Source organism: Dendrobates tinctorius, unplaced genomic scaffold (assembly GCF_039654945.1).
Source record: "Dendrobates tinctorius isolate UK_male_01 unplaced genomic scaffold, ASM3965494v1 ptg000173l, whole genome shotgun sequence".
Taxonomy (NCBI): Eukaryota; Metazoa; Chordata; class Amphibia; order Anura; family Dendrobatidae; genus Dendrobates; species Dendrobates tinctorius.
The window spans coordinates 8,135,097-8,155,069 of NW_027361840.1; the positions used below are offsets into that span (position 1 = coordinate 8,135,097).

General features: G+C 48.0%; 2 protein-coding genes across 2 annotated transcripts in view; one reads left to right on the top strand and one right to left on the bottom strand.

The window, feature by feature from the left end:
• LOC141054013 (uncharacterized) overlaps window positions 1–19,973 on the bottom strand; it is a 172,548-nt gene that overhangs the window by 31,732 nt on the left and 120,843 nt on the right. The window lies entirely within an intron of this gene.
• The window catches only part of LOC141054012 (cathelicidin-5-like), a 32,447-nt gene continuing 23,782 nt past the window's right edge, over window positions 11,309–19,973 (top strand). Inside the window, exons 1-2 of the mRNA XM_073551154.1 lie at window positions 11,309–11,609; window positions 12,008–12,149. Of these exons, the coding sequence (XP_073407255.1) occupies window positions 11,521–11,609; window positions 12,008–12,149 (231 nt within the window). The 5' untranslated portion in view covers window positions 11,309–11,520. The remainder of the gene's footprint in view (window positions 11,610–12,007; window positions 12,150–19,973) is intronic.

A 19,973-nucleotide genomic window follows, 5' to 3' on the forward strand; every position in this document is an offset into this window, starting at 1 on the left:
TCCTGACAGCTCGGTTACTGTGGCCGCCTTAGGCCCGTACACCAACAGCACTTTACTAATCAGTCTCGTCGTTACACATACGGTGTCTTCCACCCAGAGCCTTGTCTCTGCTGCGGTCCTTCCCTGTCAGGACCACCCCCCTGACGTTTCCTCTCCTCAGTCCCCCTGGTCGGATTCTCCTCAGGGCACACAGACTGGCGAAGTCCTCCTGTCACCTGGGCTCCCCCTGGGGACTGGAACCTTCTGGAACCCTCCCTCAGTATTTATAACTTCCCCGGTTCCTTGAAACTGTCACTAACTGTCACCACGCCCCCCATGACCAACGGTTTCTAAAGCCCTAAGCTGCTGTAAAGTCCTTTGCTCACACTCCACCCTGCCATCTAATGGTCATCCCAAGGTACTGCACGTCCACTACACTTTTCTAGTTGTTTCCCCACTGTAATCACTGTCTCCTACCTACACTGTGCAAACCTATCTTTCTTCACTCTGACTAGTCCGTCCGTCCGTCAGGTCACCTTCCCTACACTCCCCCTTCCTTTGTCCATTGTCGTCCTCGACAATCGTCATCCCTGCCTTCGTCGTTCTGAATCTACACCTACATTCTGTTGTCGGACCAGAAGTTGAGCCAAACCCACTATTTGCGGGGGCCGAACCATACTGGGAGCACTATGCTCTGAGCAGCCTACTGCTACTCACCAGCGCGCACGCCACATGACAACGTCTTTCAAATTGGGCAAGGTACACCCGTATTCTCTCTACGGCGTGTATCTTTCCCCTACTCTCCCCTACTGTTACCTTTCACTATCCGGTACGCCATGATCGAGGCCACTCACCTACCAGATCATTGCCGGCGCCCGCCTTTCCTTCTTCAGGGGTGTCCGTGGTGTCGGGGACCTGACCTAGGACGGCTGTCTTTCTCACATCTTCCCATTCATTTTCCTTCTTTCAATTACATGTCATGGTCGGCGTCCCGGTCTCCCAGACCTCAACTCTTAGATCCCTACCGGATCTCACACTTTCCTTTGGTCCCGCAGACCTTCCCTTAACCCGGACCTGTTGCATTTTACTTTGCATATTATACATCATACAACTTTATAATAGCACAAGTACCCATTTTTTTATAATTTTTTTTTTTCCATTTTCTCTTACTTTTAAAACCAAAATATAACATAACATTGCATTTCCTCTTTCTTCCTCCCCCCCTTCCTTGGACCTGGACACTCCTCCACTTTTCCGTATCCCCGTTCTGTCAGGTAAACATATTTTCGTATATAAAGAACATAGAAAGAAGAAAGAAAGAGAGAGAAAATAGTTGCATCAGTTAAACAACAACAAAACTTTTTTCTAAATGCAACTGTCCTTATAATCTGCACAACGGTGCATCGAACTCCTGACAGTCTATACCACTCTCAATGGACAGAGGTGAGGGCTCCACGGGGATACTGAGGGTGTCCATTCAAGTCCTCTTCTTTTCCATGACGGCCTCTCCTTGAGTGTGGAGCAGGTTCCACACTTCCTGCTCCCGGGCCTTTTTCTTCCTGATCACCTCCGCTTCCCACACGGAGGGAACAGCACGGGCCCTGGAGTCCGGTGGGCGGGACTCCGCTGAAAAAGACCGCAAGACAGAAACGGCCGAAGATTTCTGCGGCCCAGCAGCCGCTGGGGTCAGGTGGCAAATGGGGAGAACCGGGTCCTCGGGGGCTGGAATCACAGGGCCCGCTAAATCGGTCGCAGCCGACTCCAGCAGCGGCATAACCGCGGCCTCAGGACAGGCCGCATCCACTACTTCCAACGGAGTCGGAGTAACGGCCGATTTCAACAATGCAGCTGCTATTAGCAGGGAAAGCGCAGCAGCATCTTCTTTGGGTGAGCTCTACACTGGTGACTCCGGGCGGGGTAGTTCGGGGACATGAGCGGGGACCTCGCTCAGCTCTGCATACACCACGGGGCCCGTGGTAACTAGGCCTTCCGGTGCGCAGGGGGCCGCGTGCTGCAGCAGAATGGTGGGGGCCGCTTGCGGAGGCACTGGTAGGGCCGGGGGTACTCTCACCTTCCCTGGCGCTGCGGCCTCCATTCCATCATCACGCAGTTTCCCCCGCAGCCTCCGTTCCTTGCTCCACTGTCCTGCGGGCCTTCCCTCCAGACTCGGGGGCTCCGCTGAGAAGTCCTCTGCTGGTATTGGTGGCAGCCGTTCTCGCTGACTCCCCTCAGGCTCCGCTCCCCGGCTCAGCATCCCGCTGCCTGCCTGTAAATCTGAAGATGACTTCTGGTGCAGCTCCATCTCCTGCCACCATTGCCACTCTAGGCGGCCAATGCCCCGACACCCGCAGCATCTCATACCGTTGGTTGGGCAGCACTCGAATGGCGTCAGACAGCCGCAGCCAAGTTTTTCTTTTGTGCCACTCCCTCTGTGAGGTGGGGTGTCGGCAGGCCTCTCCACCCACCTGTCAGGGTCCAATATAGGGAAGCGTCGATCTCCAGGCACATACTGCTTCTTTTTGGGGTACGTTGGAGGGGGTCCCAGTCCATTCTGAACAACTGCAAACACCCGGACCTCTCCTCTGCGCTGAAGCAATACCGTCATACTGCACAGTACCTGGTACCGCCCCGGATCCTCTGCTGGCCACACAGATCCGACACAGCGCTCCCAATTCATATTCCACAGGTACGTCATTTGTAATCCACAGGTGTTTATAATCCATGCAGCATAGTCCAAGTCCTTTTCCATTACTTGAGGCAGGTCTGCCGCAGAAGATGAGGTATTAGCGGCGGCCATCCTGCCGACTACGCCAAATGTAGGGTCGGTGGTGGGGTGCCGAGCTGGGGGGGGTGGTCCTACTTTTGTACCGCGCAGAGATGATACAGAGACACGATGAGGCAGATTCTGGGTGCAACAGGTCCAAGTTTATTTCACACCGTCCGACTGACGGTCCTCGCGGTACACCGCGATATCTCTCTCTGCCCTCCGTGTTCAGGGCCGCTTCAACACCGTATGTTACACAAGGGACGTACTTACACGTCACGTCCCGTCTCACACTATGACAATCCTGACAGCTTGGTTACTGTGGCCGCCTTAGGCCCGTACACCAACAGCACTTTACTAATCAGTCTCGTCGTTACACATACGGTGTCTTCCACCCAGAGCCTCGTCTCTGCTGCGGTCCTTCCCTGTCAGGACCACCCCCCTGACGTTTCCTCTCCTCAGTCCCCTTGGTCGGATTCTCCTCAGGGCACACAGACTGGCGAAGTCCTCCTGTCACCTGGGCTCCCCCTGGGGACTGGAACCTTCTGGAACCCTCCCTCAGAATTTATAACTTCCCCGGTTCCTTGAAACTGTCACTAACTGTCACCACGCCCCCCATGACCAACGGTTTCTAAAGCCCTAAGCTGCTGTAAAGTCCTTTGCTCACACTCCACCCTGCCATCTAATGGTCATCCCAAGGTACTGCACGTCCACTACACTTTTCTAGTTGTTTCCCCACTGTAATCACTGTCTCCTACCTACACTGTGCAAACCTATCTTTCTTCACTCTGACTAGTCCGTCCGTCCGTCAGGTCACCTTCCCTACACATACAGCGTGAGATATAAATAGTTACCATATTTTGGTGGTAAAATCTGAAACTTAGTAACAGTCGTGTATACATGTTTAAGCTGTAGCTGGTTACATAATTTGTAACAATTAGAATAAAAGGATATTAATGTGTGAAATGGAAATCATTAACATCAGTTTGGGATTATATCAAAGGATAAAAACAAAATAAACCAGCGTCCATTCTTTTGCTTTTCCTTTCCTGACACCAGTGATGTAGAACTGTAACAATTTGTGTCGCACGTCTGACATTATTTGCAATTCATCTTCTTTCCAGCAGAGATCTCAGCATTTCTATTAGCAGAGAATGGCGTGCGTCACTTACACCACATGGACAGATGACTTCTGATTTTTACGTCCAGAAGATGTCTCCTCTTTTTAATGATCGAAATTGTTATGAGAAGTTCAAGGGGCTCCCTGAGTGAGGTGGACCCTCTAAGCCCAGAGTCCAGGTGAACAGATGGGCCACGGGCGTTGGTGCTGTAAATTAGCAGGAACACGAGACACAGACAGCCAGGAGGCCGCAGGCAGGTATGGGGGACAGGTAACCGATAGAACTATGGAATTAACCGCTCTATACACAAATATACAACATAATAAAGGTCTAAAATGTGTAGAAGACATCATCAACAAGACCACTAAACCCCAGTACTACAAAGAAACCTAATCAATAGATTATTGTTGTTATTATTATTATTATTATTATTATTATTATTATTATGCACTAGCTGAAGAGCTCGGCGCTGCCCGGGCATAGTAACTAACTGTGGCTAGTTATAGCAAATTATAATTATCCTCCATCCCATAGTCCCATGCCCATATACCCATCATGCATATCCTCCATCCCATAGTCCCATGCCCATATACCCATCACACATCCTCCATCCCATAGTCCCATGCCCATATACCCATCACACATCCTCCATCCCATAGTCCCATGCCCATATACCTATCATACATATCCTCCATCCCATAGGCCCGTGCCCATATACCCATCATACATATCCTCCATCCCATAGGCCCGTGCCCATATACCCATCACACATCCTCCATCCCATAGTCCCGTGCCCATATACCCGTCATACATATCCTCCATCCCATAGGCCCGTGCCCATATACCCATCATACATATCCTCCATCCCATAGGCCTGTGCCCATATACCCATCATACATATCCTCCATCCCATAGTCCCGTGCCCATATACCCATCATACATATCCTCCATCCCATAGTCCCGTGCCCATATACCCATCATACATATCCTCCATCCCATAGTCCCGTGCCCATATACCTATCATACATATCCTCCATCCCATAGTCCCGTGCCCATATACCCATCATACATATCCTCCATCCCATAGTCCCGTGCCCATATACCTATCATACATATCCTCCATCCAATAGGCCCGTGCCCATATACCCATCATACATATCCTCCATCCCATAGGCCCGTGCCCATATACCCATCACACATCCTCCATCCCATAGTCCCGTGCCCATATACCCGTCATACATATCCTCCATCCCATAGTCCCCTGCCCATATACCCATCATACATATCCTCCATCCCATAGGCCCGTGCCCATATGCCCGTCATACATATCCTCCATCCCATAGTCCCGTGCCCATATACCCATCACACATCCTCCATCCCATAGTCCCGTGCCCATATACCCATCATACACATCCTCCATCCCATAGTCCCGTGCCCATATACCCGCCATACATATCCACGATCCCATAGGCCCGTGCCCATATACCCATCACACATCCTCCATCCCATAGTCCCGTGCCCATGTACCCATCATACACATCCACGATCCCATAGGCCCGTGCCCATATACCCATCATACATATCCTCCATCCCAAAGTCAAATGCCCATATACCCATCACACATCCTCCATCCCATAGTCCCATGCCCATATACCCATCATACATATCCTCCATCCCATAGTCCCGTGCCCATATACCCGTCATACATATCCTCCATTCCATAGTCCCGTGCCCATATACCCATCACACATATCCTCCATCCCATAGTCCCGTGCCCATATACCCATCATGCATATCCTCCATCCCATAGTCCCGTGCCCATATACCCATCATACATATCCTCCATCCCATAGGCCCGTGCCCATATACCCATCACACATATCCTCCATCCCATAGTCCCATGCCCATATACCCATCACACATCCTCCATCCCATAGTCCCATGCCCATATACCCATCACACATCCTCCATCCCATAGTCCCATGCCCATGTACCCATCACACATCCTCCATCCCATAGTCCCATGCCCATGTACCCATCATACACATCCACGATCCCATAGGCCCGTGCCCATATACCCATCATACATATCCTCCATTCCATAGTCCCGTGCCCATATACCCGTTATACATATCCTCCATCCCATAGTCCCATGCCCATGTACCCATCACACATCCTCCATCCCATAGTCCCATGCCCATGTACCCATCATACACATCCACGATCCCATAGGCCCGTGCCCATATACCCGTCATACATATCCTCCATTCCATAGTCCCGTGCCCATATACCCGTTATACATATCCTCCATCCCATAGTCCCGTGCCCATATACCCATCATACATATCCTCCATCCCATAGGCCCGTGCCCATATACCCATCACACATATCCTCCATCCCATAGTCCCATGCCCATATACCCATCACACATATCCTCCATCCCATAGTCCCATGCCCATATACCCATCACACATCCTCCATCCCATAGTCCCATGCCCATATACCCATCACACATCCTCCATCCCATAGTCCCATGCCCATGTACCCATCATACACATCCACGATCCCATAGGCCCGTGCCCATATACCCATCACACATATCCTCCATTCCATAGTCCCGTGCCCATATACCCATCATACATATCCTCCATCCCATAGTCCCGTGCCCATATACCCGTCATACATATCCTCCATTCCATAGTCCCGTGCCCATATACCCGTCATACATATCCTCCATCCCATAGTCCCGTGCCCATATACCCGTCATACATATCCTCCATTCCATAGTCCCGTGCCCATATACCCGTCATACATATCCTCCATCCCATAGTCCCGTGCCCATATACCCGTCATACATATCCTCCATTCCATAGTCCCGTGCCCATATACCCATCATACATATCCTCCATCCCATAGTCCCGTGCCCATATACCCATCATACATATCCTCCATCCCATAGTCCCGTGCCCATATACCCATCATACATATCCTCCATTCCATAGTCCCGTGCCCATATACCCATCATACATATCCTCCATCCCATAGTCCCGTGCCCATATACCCGTCATACATATCCTCCATTCCATAGTCCCGTGCCCATATACCCGTCATACATATCCTCCATCCCATAGTCCCGTGCCCATATACCCGTCATACATATCCTCCATTCCATAGTCCCGTGCCCATATACCCGTCATACATATCCTCCATCCCATAGTCCCGTGCCCATATACCCGTCATACATATCCTCCATTCCATAGTCCCGTGCCCATATACCCATCATACATATCCTCCATTCCATAGTCCCGTGCCCATATACCCATCATACATATCCTCCATCCCATAGTCCCGTGCCCATATACCCATCATACATATCCTCCATTCCATAGTCCCGTGCCCATATACCCGTCATACATATCCTCCATCCCATAGTCCCGTGCCCATATACCCGTCATACATATCCTCCATTCCATAGTCCCGTGCCCATATACCCGTCATACATATCCTCCATCCCATAGTCCCGTGCCCATATACCCATCATACATATCCTCCATCCCATAGTCCCGTGCCCATATACCCATCATACATATCCTCCATCCCATAGTCCCGTGCCCATATACCCATCACACATCCTCCATCCCATAGACCCGTGCCCATATACCCATCACACATCCTCCATCCCATAGTCCCGTGCCCATATACCCATCACACATCCTCCATCCCATAGTCCCGTGCCCATATACCCATCACACATCCTCCATCCTATAGTCCCGTGCCCATATACCCATCACACATCCTCCATCCCATAGACCCGTGCCCATATACCCATCACACATCCTCCATCCCATAGTCCCGTGCCCATATACCCATCACACATCCTCCATCCCATAGTCCCGTGCCCATATACCCATCACACATCCTCCATCCCATAGTCCCGTGCCCATATACCCGTCATACATATCCTCCATCCCATAGTCGAGTGCCCATATACCCATCACACATCCTCCATCCCATAGTCAACCATTATGACATCATAATGAGCGGTGGCAGGGCTTACAACCTATGATGACATCAGCGTCACCATGGCAACCATTATGACATCATAATGAGGGGTGGGGCTTGATGCACACACACTTTTTCCCCAGTATGTAGATAGGGGCAAAATTGTTTGGTGAATTGGAACGCGCGGGGTTACAATTTTGCCTCACAACATAGCCTAGGACACTCTTGGGGTCCAGACGTGTGACTGTGCCAAATTTTGTGGCTGTAGCTGCGACGGTGCGGATGCCAATCCCGGACATACACACATACATACACACATACATACACTTGAGCTTTATATATTAGATTTTTATAGTGCCATTTATTCCATGGCGCTTTACATGTGAAAAGGGGAAATATAGACAAGTATAATAAACACGTGTAAGACAAGGGACACACAAGTACATAAGGAGAGGAGACCCTGCCCGCGAGGGCTCACAGTCTACAGGGATGGGTGAGGATACAGTAGGAGAGGGGAGAGCAGGTCGTGCTGTGGTTCAGTAGACAGAGGATCATTGCAGGCTGTAGGCTTGTCGGAACAGGTGGGTCTTCAGGTTCTTCTTGAAGGTTTCCGTTGATGGTGAGAGTCTGATGTGTTGCGGCAGAGAGTTCCAGAGTATGGGGGAAGCACGGGAGAAGTCTTGTATGCGGATGTGGGAAGAAGAGATAAGGGGGGAGTAGAGAAGGAGATCTTGAGACGATCGAAGGTTGCGTGCGGGTAGGTACTTAGAGACCATGTCACAGATGTATGGAGGAGACAGGTTGTGGATGGCTTTGTATGTCATGGTTAGGGTTTTGAATTGGAGCCTCTGGGCGATAGGAAGCCAGTGAAGGGCCTGGCATAGGGGAGAGGCTGGGAATAGCGGGGAGACAGGTGGATTAGTTGGGCAGCAGAGTGTAGGATGGACTGGAGCAGAGCCAGAGTGCTAGAGGGGAGGCCAGAGAGTAGAAGGTTGCAGTAGTCGAGGTGGGAGATGATAAGAGCATGCACTAGTATTTTAAACCTCGCATTGTGAAACAACCACTTTACCTACAATGATGCCAACTATCACCGTCTCTCCGGTAACGCCATGGGTACGCAGGCAGCGCCTTGTTGTGCAAACCTTTTCATGGGTATTTTAGAAAAGAAACACATTAGCACTGATGAAATGAATTTCAGTAAAATATTTGTTACCATAGATGTATTTAAGATTTGTTTTTTTTTTTATATATGGAATGGAGACAAAATCAACAACAAAAACCTCTGTAGAAATTAACAACAAATGGGGCATTAATTTTCCCCCAAACCTTTCTCTCGTCACTTGCCATGTGACTTCCTTCCCGCATCGTCAGCGCTGCAGCATTCTCCCGCTTAGATCTTTTGTATCTGACTAAGCCGCTGAGCGTCTTGTACGGGTAAGAACCGCTGCTGCCGATCTCCCGCTGACTGCGCACATTCACTCTCACCACCATCAGAGATTTTACTCACCACAATTATCTATTTTTCTACAACAAAAAAGTGACAGGACGCTTAGTTGCGGCAATTATCAAGCTATCAAGAAAAATATCAAGTGCAGTTATCAAGAAAAATGATGACATCTGAGATTCTGCAGGTTGTGTCAACCCGATTTAATGCAACTCCGGTCCTGTAATTGTCCTATCAACTGTGTAGGGAGAATAAAGAGAGTGAAGCTGAGGACATATCGTGGCGCGGGGAGACTGAGCACCAGGGGCTGAGAACTGACCATGGGGTCTTATCAATAAAGTTTAATGCAGCATGACCAAGGAAGAGTCATCAGACAAGTAGCAACAAAAGATCACCGAATGACAAAACCTATGTGAAAAAAGAAATCAACTTTGAAATCTCACCCATGTCATTAATAATCACCGTGTCAGAAACAACCACCCGTGTCATGGTTTATGGAATGTAGAACACATGTCACAGACCCCACTGGCCAGCGTTGCTCATATCCCATAGGACATCATCCTTGATCCTGGAATACGTAGACGCTGGTGACTTCTGGTGGTTCAGTTGGGTCAGATGATTCCTCAGTGCAGGGTGGACTCTTCCCACAAGTTTCTTCTTGTCATTGTGTCAGTGAGTTCAGAGATGTCTGGTCGAGTCACTGATTCAGAAGGGCTCACTATCAGGAGATTCCTGGCACGTCTGAGGTTATCGCACTGTCCTCTGTATTTTTGGTTTTCTAAGACATTGAATCCCCAAGAGCCGTTCTCAGACACAAATGTGTCCAGGAGGTCCCTGGTGAGAAGAATTCCTCCTTTGTGTTTATTTCATGTTCCTCCTCTCTAATATCATGGGAATCTTTGACTACTTGTGAGACGGATGAGAAGCTTTGGGAGGAGACCCCAAACCTCTGTCCACTTCTCCTTGGTCCTCTCTGAGGGGACCAGGATTGGTGAAGGTGCCCTCTCCTAAGTCTCCTTACATCCACAGTTATGTGCTACATTCATCATTTTCATATGTTTCTTCATCTTTCCAAGGGTTCATTGTTTTTCTCCATCATTTGACTTTCTGGCAGGATTTTTACCATTGATGACGATCTTGTGGGGTTGTGGTGTGTCTAGACTTAAGCGTCTGCTGATGACAGCTTTACGTAGCAATGTGTTCATGGCCTTGTAGTGTGATACTTACAAGTATGGGGCACTTCTCTTTATACTTAGGGTGTGTGCACACGGTGCGGGTTCTGCTGCGTTGTACAGTACCTTTATTTCCTATGGAAATAAAAAGACGCTGTGCACATGCTGCGGATTTTTCCGCGAGTTACAATCCGCAGCATGTCAATTCTTTGTGCGGATTACGCTGTGGTTTCAAACCTATCCATTATGAGGTGTGAAACTGCAGGGCAAAACAGCAGATAAACCGCAGGACTTTAGTCCTGCGGATTTATCTGTGGATTTCACTCCAAAATCTGCAGAGCCAAAAAACTCCGTGTGCACATAGCCTTAGAGTCCTCAGCGGCCAAGGAGGAGAGCAGGGAGGATGTGTTACTGCAGGATGGATGCAGCAGATTGGATGCACCATCTATCTAATGTGTCCGTCTTGTATCGCACCCTCAGTGAATTAAGTTTATCTGCAGCGCCACCACAGGGGAAATGAAGTATCACATGCTACCCATTCACACCAATGGCCACCCATGGTCAGAGGCGTATCTAGGGGGGGCAGCCTGGGCATTTGCCCTGGGCACAGCGGGCCGCCTAATGCGGCGGTCTGCACTGTCTCCCCCAGGGCGGCTGCATTCTGCTGCCCCCCAGCCTGTGAGCCGGTGGTTCTCTGTGTCAGCTGTCAAGCTGACAGCCGGCACGCAGAGCTGCGTGTGCCGACTCCCAGGGAGCAATTGTACGCCAGTACAACTGAAGCTCTGACCACCAGGTGCTGCTGCTCTCACTTGCTGAGTCTTGTGAGAGATGGCAGCACTGGCAGCAAGTGGGTCTTGTGCTGCTGGAGCAGTGTGCGCTGAGCTGTCATGATCGGCTCCTCTCCTTCCATCCTCTGCTGATAGTAGAGAACCCTGCCTCCAGCCATGGACCCTGCAGCCCCAGGACCGACTGCCGTTAACCCCTTCCACGCTGTGCGGCTGTGACTCCAGGCTCAATGACACGATCCTGGCACTTTCCATGAGGCCCTGCTCCAGCTTCTTCCAGTCCCAGATGCTCCAGAGCTCAGTCCATGGAGCCAGTGTCCAGGGTGCAGGGTCTTCTTACAGGTAGGTGTTCTGTGCTCCTCTCTCCTGGGTGTCTGACAGCTCTCCAGCTGGGGATGAGGGATTTAATGTGGGGAGATTTGAGGACACAATGAAGATTATGTATGAGAACATGTATGAGGAAACGGTATGGGGGACGGATGCAGACAGTATGGTAAATGTATGTGGACACAGTATGGGGAGTGAGGGTGATGGGATGTGTGCAGACACAGTATGGGGAGTCAGGGGTATGTGTGAGCAGAGAGTATAAAAAGTGAGGGGGTAAATATATGAGGAGACAGTTTGGTGAACAGGAGGATGTTAGAGGAGACAGTATGAGGAGGGAGGGGAATAGTGTGAGGTGACAGTATATTGCAGATATTTTTATTTAGGAGCATTATAATGACACTTCTATCTTTAAGGGCATCGTGTGGAGATTTGCTGCAGAAGACCGGAGAAGATGGAAGTCTGCAGAGACGGCTGGTGATGAGAAAACTCATCATGGGGTCTGGACAGGAAGAAGAAAACAAGGAGGACGACTCCAGAGACGACGTCATCTATAAGGTACCTGGATATAAATGTTATTTGTGATACTGACTAATTCTCATGTTTTTATTTATGTTAGGAGCATTCAAGGGGTTGTCCAGGTCTGTGCTGAGTCTGCAGTCATTCTATGTGACTGCAGACTTCTGAATTCTCACAGTGCTCACTGCACACTGTCAGGATTCTCTCGTGCCGGTAATTTACATACATGTGGTCACAAGCTCACTAGACATGTGTGGCCTCACTCAATGGAAATGAACTGAGCGAGGCCGGGCACGTCTAGTCGGAATGTGGCCAGAAGTATATAAATCACATACTTGTGCTGACATGACCATGTACTCTTGTCACCGGTACGGGCGAATCCTAAGTGTGCAGGGGCAATCGCTGTGAGAATTCAGAAGCTGCAATGTCAGGATTCAGCTCTGCAGGTTCCAGTAGTCATCACATGGACACTTCACTCATATGCGATTTTCATACTTATGTGTTATGAATGAGTCACCGAAGGAGGAAAAAACAAACATACAAGCTAAGTCCAGAAAACCGGAGAGGTTGGTAGCTATCGGATTGCAGACCCCTGATCCAATCCACAACAACTAACAGTAGCCGTGGGGGGTTCCTACAATGCCCTAGACCCCTCGAACACAGCCGGAGAACTAAATAGGCCTAAAGAAAGAATGGGGAAATCTAACTGCCCCAGAGCAGACCCCAAAGCAATAGGCAGCCCCCAACATATAATGACGGTGAAGCAAGATGAAAACACTAACACAGATAGAAAGATAGGTTGAGCAAACGATGGGGCCCAAGCTAACTAAAAAGGACAGGATAGAAAAGCCGCTGTCTGCAATCTGTAAAAAACCCTACCAAAAAATGTCCCAACCGACTGATAGGAAAAACAGGCCCTGAAGTTGCTAGGACTTCAAAAAAGACTATATCAGCACTCTGGTAAATTCTGAAGACAGAGCAAAGAGACAAACTGATCAGAGACAAAAATGGAACTCAGCACACCCCCGACCGGGGATGGCTGAACTCCAAAAAACAAGGTAAACAAAACAAAACTAATAAGTTCAATAGCAGAGCAAAAACTTATCTTTGGGAAGCAGGAATCAGACTGGTCTCCAAGAATCCAGCAGAGAAATCACCAGCGACTCAGAAGGGCGTCGGCTGCCTTACATCCAGTCAGAATTTCCTGTTACCCAGTCATCATCTACCAGATCAAGTGTTTGGTAATCAGCCTCACTACCTTCCTTCACCAGAAGAGGGAGTTCATCAGACATCGACGGTGAAGGGGAAAATGAACTCACAACAGTACCTCCCCCTTGAGGAGGGGTCACCGAACCCTCATCCACGCCACCAGGGCGATCAGGATGGGCCCGATGAAAGGCACGAACCAATCTTTCGGCATGAATATCGGATGCAGGGACCCAAGAATTATCCTCCTGGCCATAACCCTTCCATTTAACCAAATGCTGGAGTCTCTGTCTAGCCAGGCGAGAATCCAGTATCTTCTCAACCTCATATTCCACATTACCTTCAACCAATACCGGATCAGGAGGTGCCACCACAGGAACTACTGGCTCAACAAACCTCTTTAACAGAGACTTATGAAACACGTTATGGATCTTAAATGTAACAGGAAGAGCCAATTGAAAAGAGACTGGATTAAGAATCTCCAAAATCTTGTAAGGTCCAATAAATCTAGGTTTAAACTTTGGAGAAGCCACCTTCATAGCGATATTCTTTGATGACAACCAAACCATATCACCCAAATAACAGTCATTCTCTGAGAGACAGGCATATCAGAGATAAAATCCATTGAAATATGAGTCCATGGCCTCCTGGGCACCGGCAAAGGCATCAACAACCCACTAGAGCGAGAACAAGGTTTAGACCGAGAGCAAGTCCCACAGGACTGCACAAAATTCCTGACATCACGAGACAAGGCGGGCCACCAAAAAGACCGACTCACCAAATCTCTAGTACCTAAAATACCTGGATGACCAGCCAATGCAGAGCAATGAACTTCAGACATCACTCTCTTCCTCCACTGGTCAGCAACATACAATTTTCCAATGGGACAACGCTCAGGTTTGTCCTCCTGAAACTCTTCCAGAGCATGTCTCAAATCGGGCGAGATGGCAGAAAGAACTACCCCCTCACCTAAGATGGTAGCAGGCATGGTCACAACAGGAGAATCAGCAAAGAAACTCCTAGAGAGGGCGTCTGCCTTGACATTCTTAGTGCCCGGAAGAAAAGAGACCACAAAATCAAAACGTGTGAAAAACAAGGCCCACCTAGCCTGTCTGTCTAGGATTCAAGCGTTTGGCCGACTCCAGGTAAATCAAATTCTTGTGGTCAGTAAGGACCACGACTTGATGTTTAGCTCCCTCCAACCAATGTCTCCACTCCTCAAATGCCCATTTCATGGCTAACAGTTCCCGATTCCCCACATCATAGTTACATTTGGATGGGGAGAACTTTCGGGAAAAGAAAGCACAGGGATTCATTTTAGATGTTACAGGATCTTTTGGGGACAAAACAGCTCCTGCACCAATCTCAGAAGCGTCCACCTCTACCTGAAACGGGAGTGAGACATCAGGTTGCCGCAAAACCGGAGCAGAAGTGAACCTTCGCTTCAGCTCCTGAAAGGAAGAAACAGCCTCCGGAGACCAATTCAGCACATCAGCACCCTTCTTAGTCAAACCAGTCAATGGTTTGGCAATACCAGAAAAATTAGCTATAAATTTACGATAAAAATTAGCAAAACCCATAAACTTCTGGAAGGCCTTCAAAGAAGTGGGCTGAACCCAATCATAAATGGCCTGTACCTTGGCCGGGTCCATTTCAATAGTTGACGGAGACAAAATAAATCCCAAAAATGAAATCCTCTGTACACCATAAAGGCATTTCGATCCCTTGACATACAGGGAATTCTCCCTCAAAATCCGGAACACAGTCCGAACATGTTCCACATGAGAGTCCCAATCCTTGGAAAAGATCAAAATATCATCCAGATAGATGATCAAAAATGTATCCACCAAGTCTCGGAAAATATCATTCATGAAGCACTGGAAGACAGAAGGGGCATTAGTGAGCCCAAAAGGCATCACCAGGTACTCAAAATGTCCCTCCGGAGTATTAAACGCCATCTTCCATTCATCCCCATGCTTAATGCGAATAAGATTATACGCCCCCCTGAGGTCAAGCTTTGTAAACCAGCAAGCACCTTTAACTCTGAAGAAAAGATCAGAAATCAGGGGTAACGGATACTGATATTTAACAGTAATTTTGTTGAGGGAACGATAGTCAATACAAGGCCTTAATGACCCATCTTTCTTAGCCACGAAAAAAAAAACAGCACCTAAGGGTGAAGAGGATGGTCTAATATGACCCTTCTCCAATGACTCCTTAATATAGGATCGCATAGCCTTGTGCTCGGGTACAGCTAAATTGAAAAGTCGACCCTTGGGAAATTTACACCCAGGGCTCAGCTCAATTGCACAGTCATAACTCCTATGAGGAGGCAAAGACGCAGACTCATTCTCACTAAATACATCATAATAATCAGCCAAATAGTCAGGAACATCATGCGACTGGGGAGAGGTGGAGAAAACAGGAGCATCACTAAGGGCACACCGACAACCCCAACTCACCACAGACACAGATTTCCAATCCAAAACTGGATTATGGATTTGCAACCAGGGAAACCCCAGAACAATGGTATCATGCAAATTATGCAACACCAAAAATCTGCAATTCTCTTGATGGTCTGGGGCGACCCGCATTACCACCTGGGTCCAAAACTGAGGTTTATTCTTCGCCAAAGGAGTAGCATCAATACCCCTCAAAGGGATAGGCGTCCGCAGAGGTGTCATAGGAAATCCACAACGTTTAGCAAAATCCAAGTCCATCAGGTTCAGAGCTGCTCCCGAATCCACAAAAGCCTTAGCGGAAAATGTAAAAGAGACTTGGCACACACCAAAAAGATTCTGATGCAGAAAGGTGGTTTTAATGAATTGCAGTACATACATACAGACATTTTGGTCTAGGACCTTCATCAATGTACAATAAGTTGTACTGTGAGCTCTTAGTGACTGGGCTTTAAGGGAGACACCAATACTGCAAGGAGGCACCTGCGGCCGTCCCACGTGGTTCTATATAACAAGTGGACGCAGTATCCACCGCGAATCCAAGGGTTCACGGATTGGGATCCTACTTGTGCACCACCTCCGGTTACCAGGGTTGTGCCAACGGTTTTGTTCTAATTAGCGGAAAATGTGGACAGGGAGCAGATCAGAGTAATTGCCAGAAAAAACTTAGGTTGAACACCACCCACAGCAAATGTGTGTGCAAAACGTTTCTCTCGTTTAGGGCAGACAGAAATAATATGCGAGGCATCACCACAGAAGAAACACAGCTTATTATGCCTTCTGAACTCCTGACATTGTGCCCTAGACAAAACTCTATCACATTGCATAGGTTCAGACATTTGTTCAACAGGTGGCAACAACTCTCGTGCGGTTTTGCGTTCACGCAAACGCCGATCAACCTGAATGGCTAATGACATAGAATCGTCAAGACCAGAGGGAACAGGAAATCCCACCATAGTATCTTTTTCGGTTTCTGACAAACCCTTCCAAAAGAGAGCTGCCAAGGCACCATCATTCCAGGTAGTAAGGACCGCCCACTTTCGGAATTTTTGACAGTACAACTCTGCAGAGTCCTGACCCTGGCTCAATGCCAACAGGGCCTTTTCAGCCTGATCAATAGCATTAGGTTCATCATACAACAACCCCAAGGCTTGAAAAAATGCGTTCACATTAGTAAGAATAGGATCATCAGGTTTCAAAGAAAACGCCCAATCCTGGGGATCACCGCGCAGCAAAGAGATGACAATTTTAACCTGCTGCGCGGAGCTCCCCGACGAGTTAGGCTTCAAGGCAAAAAATAATTTACAATTATTCTTAAAATTTAGACCGATCCCCAAAAAACACATCAGGAGTAGGGATCTTTGGTTCAGCAGCATGTGAATGAGCAAGATAGGCGGAAATTCCCCTCACTTCAGCAGTGAGCTGCTCCACACGATCAGACAATTGCTTCATCTCCATTGAGAAAGAAAAAAAAAATTACCCCTACGGCCTCAGAGACATAGAGGAAAAATATACACAAAAAAAAAAAAAATTCTGACAAACTCTCTCACTTTTTTTTTTTTTTTTTACAATTCTTTTCTGCTATTGAGTACCCTAGGATCTGCGGTATGGCTGGTGATTCTGTTATGAATGAGTCACCGAAGGAGGAAAAAACAAAAATACAAGCTAAGTCCAGAAAACCGGAGAGGTTGGTAGCTATCGGATTGCAGACCCCTGATCCTATCCACAACAACTAACAGTAGCCATGGGGGGTTCCTACGATGCCCTAGACCCCTTGAACACAGACGGAGAACTAAATAGGCCTAAAGAAAGAAAGGGGAAATCTAACTGCCCCAGAGCAGACCCCAAAGCAATAGGCAGCCCCCAAAATATAATGACGGTGAAGCAAGATGAAAACACTAACACAGATAGAAAGATAGGTTGAGCAAATGATGGGGCCCAAGCTAACTAAAATAGGACAGGATAGGAAAGCTGCTGTCTGCCTTCCGCAAAAACCCTATCAAAATGAGCCAACCGACTGATAGGAAAAACAGGCCCTGAAGTCGCTAGGACTTCAAAAAAGACTATATCAGCACTCAGGTAAATTCTGAAGACAGAGCAAAGAGACAAACTGATCAGAGACAAAAATGGAACTCAGCACACCCCCGACCGGGGATGGCTGAGCTCCAAAAACCAAGGTAAACAAAACAAAACTAATAAGTTCAATAGCAGAGCAAAAACTTATCTTTGGGAAGCAGGAATCAGACTGTTGTCTCCAAGACTCCAAGACTCCAGCAGAGAAATCACCAGCGACTCAGAAGGGCGTCGGCTGCCTTATATCCAGTCAGAATTTCCTGTTACCCAGTCATCATCTACCAGATCAGGTGTTTGGTAATCAGCCTCACTACCTTCCTTCACTAGAAGAGGGAGTTCATCAGACATCGACGGTGAAGGGGAAAATGAACTCACAACACTTATGGTCCTGTGACAACGAGCTTCTCTTCCTGCTTCTCTCAGTTTTTCAATTACCATTGAGAGGATTAGGAAGGGCAGATTGTTGGTACATGACTAAGTGTGCAAATCGCATGTGTGCTTTTGGGGGGGGAATGGATCGCCAAACCATATTCTTGCCCCGGGTGCCAGGAAGCCTAGATACACCTCTGCCCATGGTGCCTGAGTTGTTAGGGGTACTTCACACATAGCAAGATCCTTAGCGAGATCGCTGAAACATCACAGGTTTTGTGACGCAACATTGACCTCGCCAGCGATCTCGCTACATGTGACATGCAGCGGCGACCGGCCCCCCGCTGGATATCGCTGATTGTGCTCGAATGTCCTGGGCCATTTTTTGAGCATTGGTGTCCCACTGGCCAGCGCGCATCGCTGTGTTTGACACCATAAAAACGACGAGCGACCTCATTGGCGACTCAGAACTCATGCCTATCGGAGTCTGAGTCGTCAGAATCGCTGCTGTGCTGCAAGGTCCCATCGACCGCCGAGGTCGTTACACGGATCGCCGTATTGTTGCTGCGTCGTTGAATAGATCTGCCTGTTTGACAGCTCACTAGCGATCATGTAGCAACGCACCAGAGATCCTTACCAGGTCGTATTGTTGTCGGGATCGCTGGAGCGCCGCTATGTGTAACGGGACTCTTAGAGTCTGCCATATTTTTTGGGAAGGGGCTCATTCGTGTTGTGGGTCCGCAATGATTTATACAGATGCCACACTGATGAAGATGGTTATATGAGTGCAGAGTCAGCGCTCACTGCCTGCTTCCCACCGACCGGACGGCCTGATGACGCTGATGGGTGCGATGTGCTGCAGATGATGCTTCCTTCGCTGTGTTTTTTTCCTGTTTTTCCCGTTGCTCTGAGGTTTTATAAGAATCACTCTCTTCCTTTTTTTGCTTCATTTTACTGTACATTGAATTGTGAAATGTTTCTGATAGGAAGTTGCCCAATTCGTCTTCTTACAGGTGGTAAAAGGGAATTTACCGCGCCGCTCTTATGTTATTTACACTTTCTTAATCCACAACAGAATAAGTGAAAAGTATATCATAATACTGAAATAGCGTTTCTGTCCTCTGGACCTTGTTCACTTTACTATTCTGAAACAATAACTTCAATGTCACAAAAGATGAACATAAAACTAACAATGATCCTCACTGTATACAGAGAGATGCAAAGAAACAAGACGCTCTAAGAGTTATACGTCAGAGAAAAGAGAAAAAACAAATATGTATAAAAATGAATCATCCCCAGGAACCAAAGAAACAGAATTAAGTGGTAAATTATCGTTATATATATTACTAGCTGAAGAGCCCGGCGCTGCTCAGGCATAGTAACTAACAGTGGTGAGTTCTAACAAATTATAATGATTATATTGCACACAAATTATCACTGTATGTCATCTCCTCCTGTATATAGTATATACCTGTATGTCATCTCCCCTGTATATAGTGTATACCTGTATGTCATCTCCCCTGTATATAGTATATACCGGTATGTCATCTCCCCTGTATATAGTATATACCTGTATGTCATCTCCTCCTGTATATAGTATATACCTGTATGTCATCTCCCCTGTACATAGTACATACCTGTATGTCATCTCCTCCTGTATATACTGTAGTATATACATGTATGTCATCTCCCCTGTATATAGTATATACTTGTATGTCATCTCCCCTGTCTATAGTATATACCTATATGTCATCTC